Source organism: Bos grunniens, chromosome 1 (assembly GCF_055505025.1).
Source record: "Bos grunniens cultivar Pamir isolate PY7600 chromosome 1, Bosgru_T2T1.0, whole genome shotgun sequence".
NCBI classification, from domain to species: domain Eukaryota; kingdom Metazoa; phylum Chordata; class Mammalia; order Artiodactyla; family Bovidae; genus Bos; species Bos grunniens.
Genome location: NC_141165.1, coordinates 86,930,832 through 86,950,201, shown reverse-complemented (window position 1 = coordinate 86,950,201; position 19,370 = coordinate 86,930,832). Strand labels below are relative to the sequence as shown.

Here is a 19,370-nt window from a genome sequence, read left to right as displayed (position 1 = left end):
TCATGTGGGAGAGGCTAAGTTGGAAATTCAGATTTCCTCCCAGCTGAGTTATTTATTTATTTAATGTATTTAACAAATACTTATTTACTACATGCCAGGCATTGCTTAAGAGCCTTACGAGTGTTATTAAATCCTCATAACAGCTGGGTGAGATAGGTACTATATTATTACCATTTGACAGGTGAGGAAGCTAAGACATAGACAGGATAAATAATTTGCCAAGGTCATACAGTAAATCCTTGGTGGAACTGGGATTCAGGCAGGCTCTACTTCTAATATCTATGCTATACTACCTCTCACTGTGCTAATATGCTGGGACAAAGAAATGTATGAGGTAATAAATTTATAGCATTCTTTGTCTGTCATTAATGTTACTAAGGCTTCTCCTTTGCAGATATCTTTTTCTATTATTCTTTCCATGCTTGCTTCTTTACCAAGGAACTTTAGTCAAAACTTAATTTCAGTAGTGGGATTATCCCTACGAAATCACTCTTAATGTTAACATGGTCTACTCTCTGTTGGTGACTAGTTAACTTAGAATAATTTATTTAATGGGACTTTGTGACGCCGATGGCCTCTTTAGTTCTGGGTAGTCAAATGGTAAATAAAATACATGACTCGTGCCTGAGAATTGAGGCATTGTGGCTGGATCACTGCAAACCTAACCTTTCTTTGGCCAATAAAACACCCAATTCAGAAGACATCTTCTTGATGAGATGGCATCATTTTTTTAAATATATGAAAGATATATTTAATATATTAAATATATTTAATATAATAAAATTATATTCTGAAAGCAGTTGATGGAGTGAAATGTGCATGAGCTTTATAGCCAGGTAGAGCTGCATTTGAATTCTAGCTCTACTGCTTAACTTGACTTATCCAGCCTGAATGGGAAGAGTGATACCTTCCTGACTGGTGAGGATTCAGTAAGATAATGTGCAAAAAGCTCCTCAGAGAGTGCTGATATGTACTGAGTGCAGAAAATGTCTACTTCCTTCCCCTCCCCAGTTTTCTTGAAATAAGATGAGCATGTGTTCTTCCACTTGCTGTTTGCAATGATATTATTGCTTGTGCTTCCTCCTTCCGTGGTTTCTCTATCCAAATTGAACAAACTGGGGACTGGGGTGTTGGCCTAGAATTTTTTTTTTTAATATTTATTTATTTGACTGCATCCAATCTTAGTTGCAGCATGTGGGATCTTTCATTGTGATGCACAGACTCTCTAGTTGTGGCACCTGGGCTCAGTAGTTGCAGCGCCCAAGTTTAGTTGCTCAGTGGCATGTGGGATCTTAGTTCCCCGACCAGGAATAGAACTCAAGTCCCCTGCATTGCAAAGCGAATTCTTAACCACTGGACCACCAGGGAAGTCACTTGGCCCAGCTTTTAACTTCATCCTTGGAGTGGAATGTCATAGATTCCCCTATTGCTTTCCATCTAGCTAGTAATCACTGGAAAAGTGCCCTAGTGCTTAGGGATGATGCTTCACTTTTCCTAGGCTTTCCTAAATACCGATTGTTTGGAGGGTGTCTGATGAAACGACTGAACCGTAGAAGGGATGGTTCTTCTAGCACTGCTGTGTTACCCTCAGCTGGCTTGGACTATGCCATCTCCATCTGATCTTGGAATGCAACTACTTACAAAGTTTTCCTGGTTTAGTGATTCAGATAGTCAGAATTCAAGTAGTAAGATACTTTTTAGTATCTCCAAACTGAGCTCATTTCATTGACCAAAACCTGTTCCTCCTCTGTCTTCTGTCTCAGTTAATAGGGTTTTCCATTCAGTCAGCCAAGCCAGAAACCTAAGTGAAATTTGATACTTCTTCTCCTTCATTTCCCATATCCAAGTAGTTGAGTGAGTTCTGTTTCTGATTTTTCTCCTGAAGCTTTTTTCCCCTCCATTTCCAAATATATTGGCTTATATTGTTTTAGGAATGGCCAAATGTAGGTGCTTAAACAAAAATTTTTCCCTGTCTCTGTGCTGTTTTTTTCTGATGTGTCGGCTTCATTCTCCGCAGTTTTTTCTACAGGATAACCCTTGGCAACTTCAAGTTTAACAATCCATCCAAAAAAGGAAAAGAGCAATGCCAATAGGTATAGCAAAAGTGAAAATTTTTGAACTGACTTATGTTACTGTTTTTTTTTAAAATGTTACTGTTCTTGTAATCAGGGTATGAAATATGTTGCTCCATCAGGCCTCAGTTATATGCCCAACCTTGGATCCTGGCATAGGGTGATTCTTTTGTGGTACTTCATGGGCCGGGTCAAGTGCCAGAAGGGTGATTTCCCTGTGAAAAATCAGTATTCTGATACCAAAAGAAAGAGGCATGAATTCTGGGCAGATGTAAACAAAATAAGGCCTTTATTATTTCTCATTGTGGACTCTCCCAGTAGCCTCCTGACTAAGCTCCCAGTCTGAACCCAGTCCCTCAATTCCAAATGGCCTCCACATTGCTACCAACGTAATTTTTCCAGAAGCAAAGTTACTATAGTATTTTGCTCAGAAATGTTAAGTGATTCCTCACTGAAAATAGAAAGTCAAAACTTTTTCTGGTATTCAATATGAAGTTTCCAGTTACAAAACCGTGACATTCACTCACTCTTACATCTCCTCTCTCATCATTCTGATTCCTGCTCCTCTACATTTCCTGCGTTACCTCCTCTGCCTGGAGAGCTCTTAGTCGTCCTTTAAATAATGCTCCTTTAGAAGGCATCGTTGACCTGACCTTTTCCATCTCTCTTATTACAGTACTTCTCACTCTATAGCATTTTTTTTTAAATGAGTGCCCATTTCCCCCATTGCACTCTGAATACCCTGAGAGCTGAGGACTGTTCTTTTTTAACTATCATAAGCGTGGTGCCTAGCACAGTGCCTGGCATATAATTGGTATTCATTGAATATTTGCACAAGGAATGAAAACAGTAGCAATTCGGTCCGGCTTCTTATGGTCGGGCAGTTGTTATTGGCACTGTTGCTATTGAAAGGGCCTCTTTTTTTTCCCCCTTCCTCTTTGTTCATTTTTCACATTTTCACGTTAGTTTTCGTTTTCTATTTCTTCCCTTTCTTTCCATTTTTCCTTTGACCATGCTCTGAAAGTTTATATAGCACTGATGGTAAAGCAAGTGGATCACATGATTCGGGGGCGATCCATACTGCTAGTCCAATTATTTGTACACATCTCTACCCCACAGAAACATAACTCTGAAGCTTTGGGGGAAAATTCTATTGTCAGAACCCGGGAGCTGGAGGTGTATCAGCTGACAGCATGGACCATAAGCTAAAGCTTTTCTCAGTATCTACCATCCCCACAGCTGTTTCTGCTTTTTACAGCTACTTTATCGCTTCTTCCATAAATGGAGTTTTTTTCTGTTTTTTTATTTTGTTTTGTAATCTTTCCTCCAGAAACAACCTACCTTGGTGTTTATAGACCAGCTCTGTCCAACATGATAGCCACTGAGGTGATTTATATCTAAATTAGTTAAAATAAAATAAAATTTTAAAATTTTGGTTTTTTAGTCATACTGCACAGACTTCAAGTGGTTAATGGCCACAGTGGCTGGTGGCTGCCATACTGGACAGCATAGATAGAGAACATTTTCAGCATCACAGAAAGTTCAGTTGAACAGTGCTGCTGTGGATTTAAATCTGCGTTTTTTTCAGGAATGAACTGCAGCATGCTTACATGTTTTTAGTTCCTCTGGATCAGGCTCACTTGTAGTATAACCTACAGTTGATTAGGAGAAGAAAAAAATTTTATCATAAGATACTTTTGAGAAGAAAGCAGTAAGAGTCATAATGCCATTCCTCTTTACCACCTTCACCTCTTTAATCACTTTAAGATTATTTTATTTTTGCCTCCTAACCTCCTAGAGAGTCCTTTGAGAGTTTAAAATTTTCCAAGGGTCCCCCCCACCCCGGTTTGTTCTATTTTTGTTATTTGTTCAATGTTTTATTGTTTTCTAGTCAAAGAATATATTTATACTATGTCTACTTTTGAGAATCTGTTGACTTTTTCGTGTGTGCCTTAGTACAAGGCTAGTTTCTGTGACTGTTCTGTATGTCCTTTAAAACAGTGTTCTTAAGGATGTAGTTTTCCAGATGTAATAGAACAACTTTATTCATCGTAGATTATTCAGCTCTTCTAATCACTTTTTTACTTTTAGTTTTCATGATCTTCCATTACCGTTGTTTTTTCTTTTCTATTTCCATTTTTCTTTTTCTTTTCTGCAGTTTTTGTTTTTTGTGTGTGTTGTTTTGCTTGATATGTTTTGAGGCCATGTTATTCGATACATAAGAACTAATGAGAGCTGTATCTTTGTTATTCCTTCTTTGTCTTTTTAAATATTCTTGCCTTGAATTCAACCTAGATATTAATATAGTTTCCTCCTACTTTTTTGTTTGATTGGCTGTTTTATTTGAAATAGTTGAGTTTATTCCATTGATAGTTATTTTTATCTCATCTCAAGTCTTAATTCTGTCATTTTTTAAAACTGATTTTTATAATGTTCTCCTGCTGTTTTCTTTCCTTAGCACTTTTTGAAATAGTTTAGTTTTAGTTCTCATGCTCATGCTCAGTCGTGTTTACTCTTTGCAACCCCATGAACTGTAGCCCACCAGGCTCCTCTGCGCATGGAATTTTTCAGGCAAGAATACTGGAGTAGAGTGCCATTTCCTACTCCAGGGGATCTTCCTGATCCAGGGGTCAAGAGAGACAAAAGAGAGACTCTCCAAGACTCTTGGCAGGTGGATGCTTTACCACTAATGCCACCTTGGAAGCACCAGTTTTAGTTCTAATGATGGTTATCTTTTACTTTGAGTTCATTTCAGTTCAGTTCAGTCACTCAGTCATGTCTGACTCTGCGACCCCATGAGTCGCAGCACGCCAGGCCTCCCTGTCCATCACCAACTCCTGGAGTTCACTCATACTCACATCCATTGAGTCAGTGATGCCATCCAGCCATCTCATCATCTGTTATCCCCTTCTCCTTCTGCCCCCAACCCCTCCCAGCATCAGAGTCTTTTCCAATGAGTCAACTCTTCGCATGAGGTGGCCCAAGTACTGGAGTTTCAGCTTTAGCATCATTCCTTCCAAAGATATCCCAGGGCTGATCTCCTTCAGAATGGACTGGTTGGATCTCCTTGCAGTCAAGGGACTCTCAAGAGTCTTGTCCAACACCACAGTTCAAAAGCATCAATTCTTCAGCGCTCGGCTTTCTTCACAGTCCAACTCTCACATCCATACATGACCACAGGAAAAACCATAGCCTTGACTAGATGGACCTTTGTTGGCAAACTAATGTCTCTGCTTTTCAATATACTTTAAAACTCCCTAAAACTGAGGTGACTGAGGCAGTATCTTTCCTCCTTTGCCTTTGCTATTGGAGCGCTCGTGTATGCACTGGTGTATCTTACTTGTAAAGCACTCTTCTACTCAGACAACCTAAGATGTAACTGTAGGGTAATGAGTTTGGCTTTCTTATGTGACTCACAAAATGAACTCTGTTGTCTTTCATTCTATTCAGTAAGCAGATTTGAGTCTCTTGTATACAGGATCATCCAATATTGAGGAAGTCTTTCTGGCTATCCTGCTTCAGTGAGAGCACCATGAACATAAACAGGGCTTTGGAATCTGTGCTGGAAGAGATTCGGCCCTGGTTTAAATGCAGTTAAGATATTCGTTGGGCATTGAGCACTGTAATTGGTCCTAATTATCACAAACTGTCCAATCCCAGAATTTTCTCTGAAGCAGAATGGGTAAGAAAGCTTTGTACTAGGTACCCCTTCTGATTTAAAAAATTGGGTTTATTAGATTTATGCTAAGAAGGCTTATTGTGGCAAATAGAAGGAGGAACAATGGAAACAGCAAGAGACTTTATTTTGGGGGGCTCCAAAATCACTGCATGAAATTAAAAGATGCTTGCTCCTTGGAAGAAAAGCTATGACAAACATAGACAGCATATTAAAAAGCAGAGACATTACCTTGCTAACAAAGGTCCATCTCGTCAAAGCTATGATTTTTTCCAGTAGTCACGTATGAATGTGAGAGTTGGACCATTAAGAAAGCTGAGCACCAAAGATTTGATGCTTTTGAACTGTGGTGTTGGAGAAGACTTTTGAATCTCTTGGACTGCAAGGAGATCCAACCAGTCAATCCTAAAGGAAATCAGTCCTGAATATTTATTGGAAGGACTGATACTGAAACTGAAACTCCAATACTTTGGCCACCTGATGCAAAGAACTGACTCAGTGGAAAAGACCCTGATGCTGGGAAAGATTGAAGGCAGGAGGAGAAGGGGACAACAGAGGATGAGATGGTTGGATGGCATCACCAACTCAATGGACATGAGTTTGAGCAAACTCTGGGAGATAGTGAAGGGCAGAGAACCCTGGCATGCTTCAGTCCATGGGGGTTGCAAAAAGTTGGACACCACTTAGCAGCTGAACATTAACATGAGATTTATGCAATGGAAGTTCAAAGGAAAAGGAAAGTAATTCTACTATTATCTGCATGATGGTAGTACTTTCTGTAGGTTATTCTTTATTAATCAGCTATTTTATCTGTTTTACAGATAAGGGAACTGAAACCTAAGGAGTTTAGTGACTTGCACAGCTGGTTTGTGCAGAGCTATGCTATGCTATGCTATGCTAAGTCACTTCAGTTGTGTCCGACTCTGTGTGACCCCATAGACGGCAGCCCACTAGGCTCCCCCGTCCCTGGGATTCTCCAGGCAAGAACACTGGAGTGGGTTGCCATTGCCTTCTCCAATACATGAAAGTGAAAAGTGAAAAGTGAAAGTGAAGTCGCTCAGTCGTGTCTGACTCTTAGCGACCCCATGGACTGCAGCCCACCAGGCTCTTCCGTCCATGGGATTTTCCAGGCAAGAGTACTGGAGTGGGGTGCCATTTCCTTCTCCATCCTTAGAGCTGAGAGGTGTATAATAAAGTCAAATGTGTTTTTTCTGTAAGCATATTATTTATTTAAAAAGCATCATATAAATATTTAACTACATACTCTACAAGTTAAATACTATATAATTAAAAACAGAAAATATAGAGCCAAATAAGAAAGTTAACTACAAATTAAACATTGTAGTTTCTTGCTACCTCAGTGTTATGATACTTATTTCCCTAATTATGTTTTTCCTTATTTTAAGAATGAATCCATTACTTCTTTCCAGGAAATGCTTTCTGGCATTAAAAGTCCTAGGTGCTTGCCTGACCACAGTCTGTCAGCATAAGATACCTTTGATACTTAAGTATTTAAAAAACCCTTTATGGTACTTTCCAGCTTCTTGTTTGCAAACTTGGTACATATTATTGACCTTTCATTAATTGCTAGCCTGACCGAAGGCGGAAATAGCTCCTCTCTTCTCTACGTTCCTTTATGAAACCAAAAGTAAACACGATTAACATATCACTATTTCTCTTAGTATATGTATGTTGAGATCACAAATATAATTTTACATTCTGCTTTTTATACTTTTACATACTTTCATTAGCTTTGGAAACTCTTCCTAATAAAATGTTTTACTGGTTTCATGATGTTCCACACATGGATGTCACATACCTCTCCTCACATTTCAGGGATCAGATCATTATCTGACTTGGGACAGCCTGCCCTTCAACTCTGGTCTCAGGTAGATACCACATGCCAATCCAGACAACTGGCATGTTGTAGATGGGATATGCTAATAAGTTGAAGCTGTTTCTTTTTACCACTAAAAAGAGCACTGAATGTAGAAGATATACCAATATATATTTCTTGCATTGAATCTCATTTTACAGTTGCACGGTACTCACTATTTACTATTGATTTCACTTATTTTTAGTGATTAGTTTTATATTGGTATATGGTATAACACTTCTTTAAAAAATAGCATTTACTTATAACTTTACTGTTTTAACCTGAGTGTCACTTTTAATTGTGATTTGGCATGCTTAAGACTAAGTTGGCATTTAGGGAAACTGTTTTTCTTGGGTATCCTTATTTGAGTTGCTTAAGTAATTCCTGTTCCCTTTTCAAAGAATGTAGTCAAAATCCTCTGAAAAGAAAATAGATAGAACTTTATTCTGCAATTGGCTTTGCTGTTTGTTGATAAAAATAATTCAAGTAGAGATGGATTATACTGTCCCTTGCCACTTGGGCCTAGTTCTTCCTTGACATATGGTGAGATGCTTAGAAAGACCTGCTTTTAATTTATGGTGATTAAAGAAGAGCACTTTGTGGGACTTTCCTGGTGATCCAGTGGTTAAGAATCCCCCTTGCAATGCAGGAGACTCAGGGAACTAAGATCCCTCATGCCTTGGGGCCTGCACACTAAGCCCTGCACACTGCAACTGAGACCCGATGCAGCCAAATAAATAAATTTTTAAAAAAAATAATAAGAAGAAGAGCACTCAGTATACTTGCAGAAGTGGCTCTACAAAGGACTGCTTTGAGCCTAATCTAGTCCTTGCCTGTGCCCAGATGAGGTTACATGTGAATGCAGGATACCATTCAAATAATTATTACCAAACAGGTTTAGCTTAGGAAAGACTGACCTCAGTTGCTAACAATCTGGGTCAACGATGAGGAGGAATATTTTACTTCCTATGGTGATCTATTGACATCTAAGATTCAAATATGAATGGATTAATCTAGCCACTATGTATGGGCTTCAGTTGAATTTAGTATTTTAACTCTCTGAAAATGAAAACAATATTATTAGGGAAAAGGATCCTAAAAAAGGCAAAGACACTGAAGAGACTGATTATATAAATAAAAAATTTTTTTAAAGTTTACTTTTACCTCTACATGCTGCTGCTGCTGTTGCTGCTGCTGCTGCTGCTAAGTCGCTTCAGTCTTGTCCGACTGTGTGCAACCCCATAGATGGCAGCCCAACAGGCTCCCCCGTCCCTGGGATTCTCCAGGCAAGAGTACTGGAGTGGGTTGCCATTTCCTTGAGCATGTACCAAATATAGATGATTTGGTACATCTTAGAGTAAGAGCCACATTCTTTAGCTTTGGTATCTCAGTGACAATTCATGTTGGGGAAGAAAAGTTCTTTAGTTCATCCAGAAGTTGTTAATAAATCTGAATGCTCAAGGTTTCTAGAGTTTCAGTGCTCTTTGTAAAATTTTGGGATCAAAGCCCTAGGATTTAGGGTACTTAGTGTCTACATGCAGGATTTATGATGATGTTCTTTGATGTTTAAACTAGTAAGATCAATATAGAATGAATCAGAACACAGATATGCAGAGTCACTTGAGGAACCAGACTGGCTCTCAGGCCTGCACAACTTGATTGTAACCTATTGGAATTGTGTCAGAACAGGCCAGATTAACCCTGAGGAAGCATAGGAGATGGAGAGTCACGGAAGCAAAAGTTGGCAGTCAGTTGGCCCCTGTGATGGCAGTTTCTTACAGTACAACAGTAAATGGCCTTTTAATGACCACTTCAGTCCTGTGTGCATCTTGGTTACCTTGAAATATCTTTCAGGACTGGTTTAGAAATAGAACAGGGAAATGACCAACAGGTACATGAGAAAGTGCTCCACAAGACCAGTCATGAGGGAAATGCAAATCAAAACCAGAGTGTCATCTCACACCTGTTAGAAGGGCTAGCATTTAAAAGGCAAGAGACAACAAGTGTTGGTGAGGATGTGGAGAAAAAGGGACCCTAGGGCATTGTTGGTGGGATTGTAGTCTGGGGCAACCACTTTGAAAAACAGTATGGAGATCCTTCAGGATATTAAAGATAGAATTGGCATATGATCCAGCAGTTCTCCTTCTGAGTATATGTATCCCAAGGAAACAAAATCACTATTTCTTAAAGAATCTGCACCCCCATTTTCATTGCAGTATTATTTAAAATAGCCAAGACATGGAAGCAACCTAAGTGTCCACTGGTAGATGAATTGATAAAGAAAATGCCATACACACAGACACACACATGGGAATATTATTCAGCCATAAAGAAGAAAATCTAGCCATTTTTAACAGCATGAGTGGTAGGCATTAAGCTAAATGAAATAAATCAGACAGAGAATGGCAAATAAGTATTATCTCACTTATATGTGAAATCCCCCAAACCCCAAATGCGTAGAAACAGAGAACAGATTGATTGCCAGAGGCAAGGGATGAGGGGGTGGGGGAAATGGGTGAAATGGCCCAAAGGTACAAAGTTATAAGTCAGTTTTAGGGGCATAATGTACAGCATGGTGACCATAGTTAACAGTTCTGTATTGTGGTAATATATTTGAAAGTTGCTAAAAGAGTAGATCTTAAATGTTCTCATCACAAGGAACAAAGTTATAACGGTGTGAGGCGATAGATGTTCACTGAACTTATTGTGGTAATCATTTCACAGTATATACATAAATCATTATGTTGTATGCCTTAAACTAATATAATGTTATATGTCAGTTACATCTTAGTAAAACTCGGTGGGGGGAGAAATAGAACAGGGGAGCCTGGTGACTCGAATGTTTAATGACATAAGGGTAAAAAAACCCTGGTGTCTCCCCATTTGAATAAATTCTTGATCTCAAGGGCTCTAGAGTAGATCACAGTGGCAGCCATCTGGCTTTTCCTTTTTAGATAATACTCCTGTACCAGACCTAGCTTCATTCATTTTATTTGTCTGCCATTACTCTATTCATCCGCTTTTCAAGAATGGCTTAGAAAGTGTACAAAATGTAGGAGAGGTTAGTTTTGAGCACTGATGGAGTTAGAAAGGATTTCAATTCAGAACCCTCCTACCCTTGTAGCTATTTAAATGTTGCTAAACGGGTAATGGTAAAAGTCCCTTGAAGAAATTATAACCATCCCCAGGACTGTCCTTGAAAAGGAAAGAGCAGCATTCTAAAAAGATATGAAAAAGCTAGGCAAAGTGTACAGCATAGCAGTCGGGGGCCCAAGAGGAGGAGTTTGATACCGCATCTCCTCATGTTTTCCTTATCCATTTGATTCTGTGCATCCAATTCTTTTTATTCAATTGCAGCTGGTTTTGAATTTTTATTGGGTAGGAAGCTGTATTGAGAAAATGCTGGGAATTTGGGAGGAACCTTGAATATCATCTAGGGCAGCAATTTTTAGACTTTTCCACTGAAGTACTTCAGATGATCCAGGAGAATAAGCCAATAGTTGATTGACTTGGGGACGTGTCCTAAGTGGCTTAGTGCAAGCTTAGGACATTTTTGCCTCAATTTTAGCTTAAAAAATCATGGGAGAAAATCATGGGCAATTTTTATTCTTATCTATAATATTTGTGTACAGATATATATACTTAGTACTGGAAATACAGTTAATAAAAAGTTGTTTTTTGACTTTTTTGTTCAGGCAAAGGTTTCTGGTTTTCAGCAAATGTCCTTCATCTCTTTATATAGTGCTCACATAATGTCATTGCCCAGAAATGGATCTTTACCAACTGAGCCACTGGGGAAGCCCAGAAATGGATCTTAATGGCTCACAAGCCAAGAAACACAGGGTTATGGGCTACTTGTATGAGGATAAAATGATAGTAGATGAAGATCACCTTACAAAGAACAATATGCTATGTAAATATGAGGGCTTTTTTTTTTTTAATTTTAAAAACTTAGTGTTCTTTGCAGCTTCAGTCCTCTCAGAATTGGGTCTTCAGTTCAGTTCAGTTCAGTCACTCAGTCGTGTCCGACTCTTTGCGACCCCATGAATCACAGCACACCAGGCCTCCCTGTCCATCACCAACTCCTGGAGTTCACTCAGACTCACGTCCATCGAGTCAGTGATGCCATCCAGCCATCTCATCCTCTGTCATCCCCTTCTCCTCCTGGCCCCAATCCCTCCCAGCATCAGAGTCTTTTCCAATGAGTCAACTCTTCGCATGAGGTGGCCAAAGTACTAGAGTTTCAGCTTCAGCATCATTCCTTCCAAAGAAACCCCAGGGCTGATCTCCTTCAGAATGGACTGGTTGGATCTCCTTGCAGCCCAAGGGACTCTCAAGAGTCTTCTCCAACACCACAGTTCAAAAGCATCAATTCTTCGGCGCTCAGCTTTCTTCACAGTCCAACTCTCACATCCATACATGACCACTGGAAAAACCATAGCCTTGACTAGATGGATCTTTGTTGGCAAAGTAATGTCTCTGCTTTTCAATATGCTATCTAGGTTGGTCATAACTTTTCTTCCAAGGAGTAAGCGTCTTTTAATTTCATGGCTGCAATCACCATCTACAGTGATTTTGGAGCCCCAAAAAATAAAGTCTGTCACTGTTTCCCCATCTATTTCCCATGAAGTGATGGGACCAGATGCCATGATCTTCGTTTTCTGAATGTTGAGCCTTAAGCCAACTTTTTCACTCTCCTCTTTCACTTTCATCAAGAGGCTTTTTAGTTCCTCTTCACTTTCTGCCAAGTAAAAAATTAATAGGGAGAGAATGTTAGGATGTGGGACAGGAGGCTTCTTGTCTTAGACTTTCTTTGACATGGTATGATCAAGTACAACAAAGAAACTAACCATTGGTATAATTGGTGGCCTTGCAGGAGGGAGCATTGGCAGCTGCTGGGTAATTTGAAGACTACTGTGGAGGGTTTAGTGTCAGCCAACAGCCCCAATGTCTGGTCCAAGTATGGTGGCCTGGAGCGGCTGTGCAGAGACATGCAGAGCATCCTCCATCATGGGCTCATCCATGACCAGGTATGTATACTGTTTGCCAGATTGGCCAGATCACTTGTTGGAAAGAAACATTTGCATTAAGTCCTTGGCAGAGAGAAGATGAAGGCAACTGCGTGTGTGAGCCCTTGGGATCAGGACTGTAATATGATGATAATGAGGAGGAGAAGGACAATGTCGTGATGAATCATTAAGGTTTTCCTCTTTAGAGTATCCTAGGATATATCTGAGAAATATTTACAGGATATTGTCCTTTTTAGACTATCCTCTGAACATCATTTTGTAGATAACTGGTTGATGCTTATGAATGATAGTTTTTAGTTATAGCTTACTTTTTTTCTGTATAAACTTTGTTGATGTTGAACTTCTTTTCCTTATATCCTCAAACACTAGCTTTGAGTATTAAAAATGAGTTAAATCTCAGTGGTTTCTGCTTCAATTCTCAGTAGCAGTTACTCCATTTGCAGTGTTTTAAATAAGGTTTGGTTCTGGGTAGAACGGTCAAGTGGGTCATTGGATCTGATCCTCTACTTTTTAAAAATCAAACCTCATATATATATGTGCATAATTTGTGTTCCCAAACACTCAAATACTTCCCTAGTCAGGGCCTAGTCTTCTTTCCTGAAATCTTTTTCTGAGCCCAGCTTGTCTTTCTTTTTTAATCAGAGTTTATTCTCAACTAGCAGTCACAATGGGAAAAAATGAATTGGTATTAAGATATTCATAGTTGATAGGATTTAATGTGCTACCTTCCCTTCCAAAATAGTGTGTATTACCTCTAAACAAACTCTTTAAACCAGTTTTCTTGTTTTTTCAGAATTCACTGGAAAAGTTGGCTTATGTTAGATTCTCTTTATTCAGAGTAAGTTCTGAAAGTGAGGCCCTCTTTCTAAAGAATTTTGAAGATCTGAGGACAATTTTTATCCTTTAAAGAACTGAATTCTTCTCAGTGGTCATCATTATTAAACTCTCACTCAAGGAGTTTGGATGCAACATTGTATAGTAGATTGACAGACATCTTCAGAGTCAGACAGAACCTGGATTGAAATTGCTCAGGTCCTTGGGGAAAAAAATGACAGTAGTAATAATTATGGATCTCTGAGTCAGACTGCTCTTCTTTTAATCTCAGTTTCACCACTGTGTGGTAGTGAGTAAGTTACATGACTGTTAGTACTTCTGTTTCCTCATTTGTAAAATGAGGCGGTTACACTGGTATGTATCTCATAGGATTGTTGTGAGAATTAAATGAGATAATACCTGAAAAAGCTTTAGAAAGTGTAATAAGTTGTCTGTCAGTCTTAACTATTAGGTGATGTTATCTTTTTTGAGCTTTTTCTTATCTGTCGAAATAATGATAATATTATTTATGTCATAATGTTTGATAGAAAGATTAAATGAAACAGCATACAAATTGGCCTAACACAGTTCATGGTACATAGGAAGTAATTGATAAATATTCCTTTCATTTTTTTTTTAAGTTTCAAGTTACATGTTGTCCTGTGAAAAAAAATATGAACATCGGAATCTATAGAACAAATAATTTAACCCACCACAATCTTGCTTCTGCCCTTACCATTGTTGTTCTTGCTACTGGAGTTTAAGTAAGTTCGTGTTACCAAATCCAGTGCACATCTTCCCTCTGAACACTGTCTTGTGTTCTTCACTGTTGAACATCATCAGACCTTGACTCATGTTGCATTATCTTCCAGTCTCATAGAGACCTCTTCTACCCCTATGACCAGTCTTTCTTAGTTTCTTTCCCTGGAATTTCTTCCTCTCAGATTTTCAGTTCAGTTCAGTTGCTCAGTCGTGTCCAACTTTTTGCGACCCCATGGACTGCAGCATGCCAGGCTTCCCTGTCCATCATCAACTCCCAGAGCTTAGTCAGACTCATGTCCATCGAGTCAGTGATGCCATCCAACCATCTCATTCTCTGTCCCCTTCTCCTCCTGCCTTCAGTCTTTCCCAGCATCAGGGTCTTTTTCAGTGAGTCAGTTCTTTGCATCAGGTGGCCTAAGTACTGGAGTTTCAGCTTCAGCCTCAGTCCTACCAGTGAATATTCAGGACTGATTTCCTTTAGGGTTGACTGGTTGGATCTCCTTGCAGTCCAAGAGACTCAAGAGTCTTCTCCAACACCACAGTTCAAAAGCATCAATTCTTTGGCACTCAGCTTTATTTTTAGTCTAACTTTCACATCCATACATGACTACTGGGAAAACCATAGCTTTGACTAGATGGACCTTTGTTGGCAAAGTAATGTCTCTGCTTTTTAATATGCTGTCTAGGTTTGTCACAGCTTTCCTTCCAAGGAGCAAGCATCTTTTAATTTCATGGCTGCAGTCACCATCTTGAGTAATTTTGGAGCCCTCCAAAATAAAAGTCTGTCACTGTTTCCGTTGTTTTCCCATCTATTTGCCGTGAACTGATGGGACTGGATGCCATAATCTTAGTTTTCTGAATGTTGAGTCTTAAGCCAACTTTTTCACTCTCCTCTTTCACTTTCATCAAGAGGCTCTTTAGTTCTTTGCTTTCTGCCATAAGGGTAGTGTTATCTGCATATCTGAGGTTATTGATATTTCTCCCAGCAATCCTGATTCCAGCTTTGCTTCATCCACCCTGGCATTTCGCATGATATACTCTGCATAGAAGTTAAATAATCAGGGTGACAGTATACAGCCTTGACGTACTCCTTTCCCTATCTGGAACCAGTCTGTTGTTCCATGTCCAGTTCTAACTGTTGCTTCTTGACAACAACAGTCTCATTCACTTGCATTGTTTTAACCATCACCTGTACACTAACAATCCCCAGCTCAGACCTCTATGCTGAATTTTAGATCCGTAAGACTACCTATCTGCATACAGATTTCTCAGGAGGTAGGTCAGGTGGTCTGATATTCCCATCTCTTTAAGAATTTTCACAGTTTATTGTGATCCACACAGTCAAAGGCTTTGGTGTAGTTAATAAAGTGGAAGTAGATGTTTTTCTGGAACTCTCTTGCTTTTTTGATGATCCAGTGGGTGTTGGCAATTTGATCTCTGGTTCCTCTGCCTTTTCTAAATCCAGCTTGAACATCTGGAAGTTCACAGTTCATGTGCTGTTGAAGCCTGGCTTGGAGAATTTTGAGCATTACTTTAGTTTTTAATAGAGTCCAGTCCTATGTCCTTATCTCCTCTTACTTTGTACATTTTCCTGAAACAGTCTCATTCACTTGCATTGTTTTAACCATCACGTGTTCACTAACAATCCCCAGCTCAAACCTCTGTGCTGAATTTTAGATCTGCAAAACTACCTATCTGCTATACATTATCATCTGGCTGGCTGTCCTACAGGCCAAACACAGCATGACCCCAAACAAACTTATCTTCTCTCATAAGATTGCCCTTCCTCCTGATGTTTAAAATACTAGTCTGTGGCATTGCCAGCTTCTCTCATAAGATTGCCCTTCCTCCTGATGTTTAAAATACTAGTCTGTGGCATTGCCAGCTCCTCAGTCTCCCAAAGCCAGAGTTGGGAACTGTACCAAAAGGTTTTATAAAAACCCAATACAGATTTCCCAGACTGAGGACCTACCAGATTAGAGGCTCCATCATTTAGTGGTTCACATACTTGCATCTTGATAGTAAAAAAGTTCTTTTCTTGGCTCTGTTACTAATTTTACATCATCATCTGGAGTAATCATTTTACTGTAATCACAAGACAGTTTTACCATCTGTGCCAGAAAGAGAAAATGTGTCATGATGAAATAGTGAAGTGAAATTCCTGAGTGAAAGATGCTTGGTAAATGCAACACAATATTATTGTTATGAATAAGTAATAAGATCTGTGAAGGCACTTAGTCACCAGAATGAACACTATTAACGTATATGGTCACCTACAAAATAGCAGTAGTGTTAGTCGGTGGAAGCAGAGCAGACCAGACAAATCTATCATCCACATACAAATTAGCAACTACAGGCTCAAGTGAGAAGAATTAAATACAAAAGATCCATACTACCTTCACTGCTGCTCTGTTATGCCTTGTAAAGATCTAAAAATTAAAGTCTGTGTCAAGGACTTGTTTTTTCCCTCTCATTTCCTCTCTAAAGATTAAGGCTTTCAAAGGCTTCTAGCTGCTGTGTCATCAGGAAGCTATTCTGGGTGTTGTGCCCTTGGAGGGGGAAGGGATACAATGATTCATGCTGGGCATATCTCTTTTGTGCTTTTCTAGGGATGTGTTATGGAATGTGAACTATGTTTTTTTTTAATCACTCAGGGCCTTAGGAAGCTATAACATCATAACCCTGTTCTTAAAGGAATCTCATTTTCCTTGACATCCTGCATCTGGACTACCTTTTAGTCTTTCCACAAGGCATGGTGTATTTGATAACCCCTTTTCTGCCGCTTGGAAATGTGGAGATGCTTAACCCCCGAGTTTCTGAGCTGACTATAAGTACAGAGATCCCCCCTTTTCCACCACTAAGAAGAAACCTGTAGTTGACATATAGATGTTCCAATTTAAAAATAACAATAATAACAAAAAAGACCTCTTGTGTATGTGTATGTATGTATTTGGCTGTACTCTGCGGCATGTGGAATCTTAGTTCTCTGACCAGGGATCAAACATGTGCCCCCTCTTTGGGATCATGGAGTCTTAACCATTGAACCACCAGGGAAGTCCCTGTTTATTTCTTTTCTGAATATGTAAATAACATATGTTTTTATTTGCTGAAAATTTAAAAATTATCGAAGCATTTAGAAGAAAGTAGGTTATTACCCTGTAGATAAGGGCAGCCCTGATTATAAATCTGACTGCGTTTGTGCAGAACAGAGGAGTAAGCCTGTCCCTTTCTGTCCTAAATCCTCATGCTCACTTTTCTTCCTTATCAGTTAATGTCCTTTGTGTCATTTTCTCCCCTCTCCCCAGAATAGGGTACTTTCATCTTCATTAAAAACCTGTAGCAGATATCCTTTCTCCTCAGTTCTTTTCATTTTTTTCTTTCCTCCTCAATTATTTTCTTAACAGTGTCTGTGAATTTGTCTGCTGCTTCTTGGTCAGCAGAAGCCGCTTCTCCAAACCTCTTTCTAAACATTTTAAACCATCCTTCGTTGGCATTAAATTCTCCAGCTTTAGATCCTCCACCTTTTTTGCTTTCAGTTGTCACATAATGACTTTGCTTTTTCATGAATCATATTAGAGTCTTTAGGGATGTCTTCCCTATAGCAATCCTGTACCCACATAAAAGCTGAGTTTTCAATATGTGATTAAAGTTATTTCTCAAATAGTACAAGATTTTTGTGCCTGCTGGAGTAGCTACAGCAACAGCTTCACAAATTTCCTTTTTTTTTTTTTACCATAGTCCTTATACTGGATTCATTTATCTTGAAATGGTGGACCTAACTGCACCTGCAGGCCTCAATCTATGGTGTAGATTCGACTTTTTCTTATAATGCCGTGACTTTTCTCTGCTTCTTGGAAGCACTCCCAACATTGCTAGCGGCACTTCGTCTGGGTCCCAGAGTGTTATTCAGAATTTTTGCTATTACATTAAACACAATGGAAAATACATGAGAACTGGGAGAGGTCACTTTTTACCACAATATGTATTTTACTGAAGAGCCGAACATTTCATACAGAGATGATTAGTGTCACATGGCATTTTGAGTGGACACTTGCAACATTTGAGCTCAAACAATAACAGGAGGTGGCTACAAAATTATTATAGTAGTACATAATTACATAAAATTAACTGTGCAATTATGATTTGATGTTCTTCTATATATTTGTTTACATTTCTTGTGACTGCAAATGGCACCGTCTATGGCCCCTAAGTGTTTGTGTGTAAGTTTTCATAAACTTTAACTTTTCATAATAGGTGTGTATACATTTTATGGTAGTAAATGATAAAATAGGCTAGCATCTACATATATTTTATGCATTCATGAGATATCTAACTTTCCTAATTTTTTTTCAATATTTCCAAGCTATGCAGTTTATCTATGGGTTATTTTCAAATTGTTACAAACCTTCAAAATTTTTTTCCAATATATTTATTGAAAAAATTCCACGTAGAAGAGCACCCACACAGTTCAAACCTATGTTTTTCAAGGGTCAGCTGTATAACCTTCTATATCATATGCATATATTACCTCCTTTAAAGAACAATTAGAATAGTTTTTAACAGCTGATCTTTAAAAGGGTGACTATCTGTATGTGTTCCTTTGATTGCTGTTGAGAACCTTTATTGTGGCAAGGAAAAGTTAGGCTTTTCTTTTTCCTCTCTTGGAATATGGATATGAGAACTAGATGTGGTTCACAATGGTAATGATTTGTTTACCTTATGTGTTCCTGAAACAGGTGTGTTGCCGCCAGACTGATTACTGGCAGTTTGTGAAAGACATTCGGTGGCTCAGTCCCCACTCAGCCCTTCATGTGGAGAAGGTAAGTAAAGGCAACCACAAGGCTTCATTGTTTGATGTTCTGTATGCAGAGTCTCCTAGGCTAGAGGTTTGGCATATGGCAAGGAGAGGAAATTATCCCTGTCAGATTGATTTGGAGAGGAGGATGCTTTAAAAAAAAAAATAAGCCTTACACACTCCTTGCTCTAGGCCACTTTCCCTCCTCTAGGGAAGGGGTATAAAGTTTTGTTATTTTCAAAAGATTTGCATATATGGGACCAGAATGAAGCTTTTCAGAATCCAGAGCAAATGGCAAGAAGTTTTCTGAATGGTTCGGGGTAAGTAGGACTGATATGTGGTAACT

The 19,370-nt window shown here is 39.0% G+C and overlaps 1 protein-coding gene across 13 annotated transcripts in view; it reads left to right on the top strand.

Annotated features, from left to right (window-relative positions):
• The window catches only part of RUBCN (rubicon autophagy regulator), a 62,827-nt gene that overhangs the window by 13,236 nt on the left and 30,221 nt on the right, over window positions 1-19,370 (top strand). For all 13 annotated transcript variants that reach the window (XR_015164107.1, XR_015164106.1, XM_086401370.1 and 10 more), the window contains exons 2-3: window positions 12,501-12,654; window positions 18,966-19,049. Coding sequence is in view for 11 of the 13 variants with exons in the window: in XM_086401359.1 (XP_086257485.1) it covers window positions 12,501-12,654; window positions 18,966-19,049 (238 nt within the window). In the remaining 2 variants the exon portion in view is untranslated. The remainder of the gene's footprint in view (window positions 1-12,500; window positions 12,655-18,965; window positions 19,050-19,370) is intronic.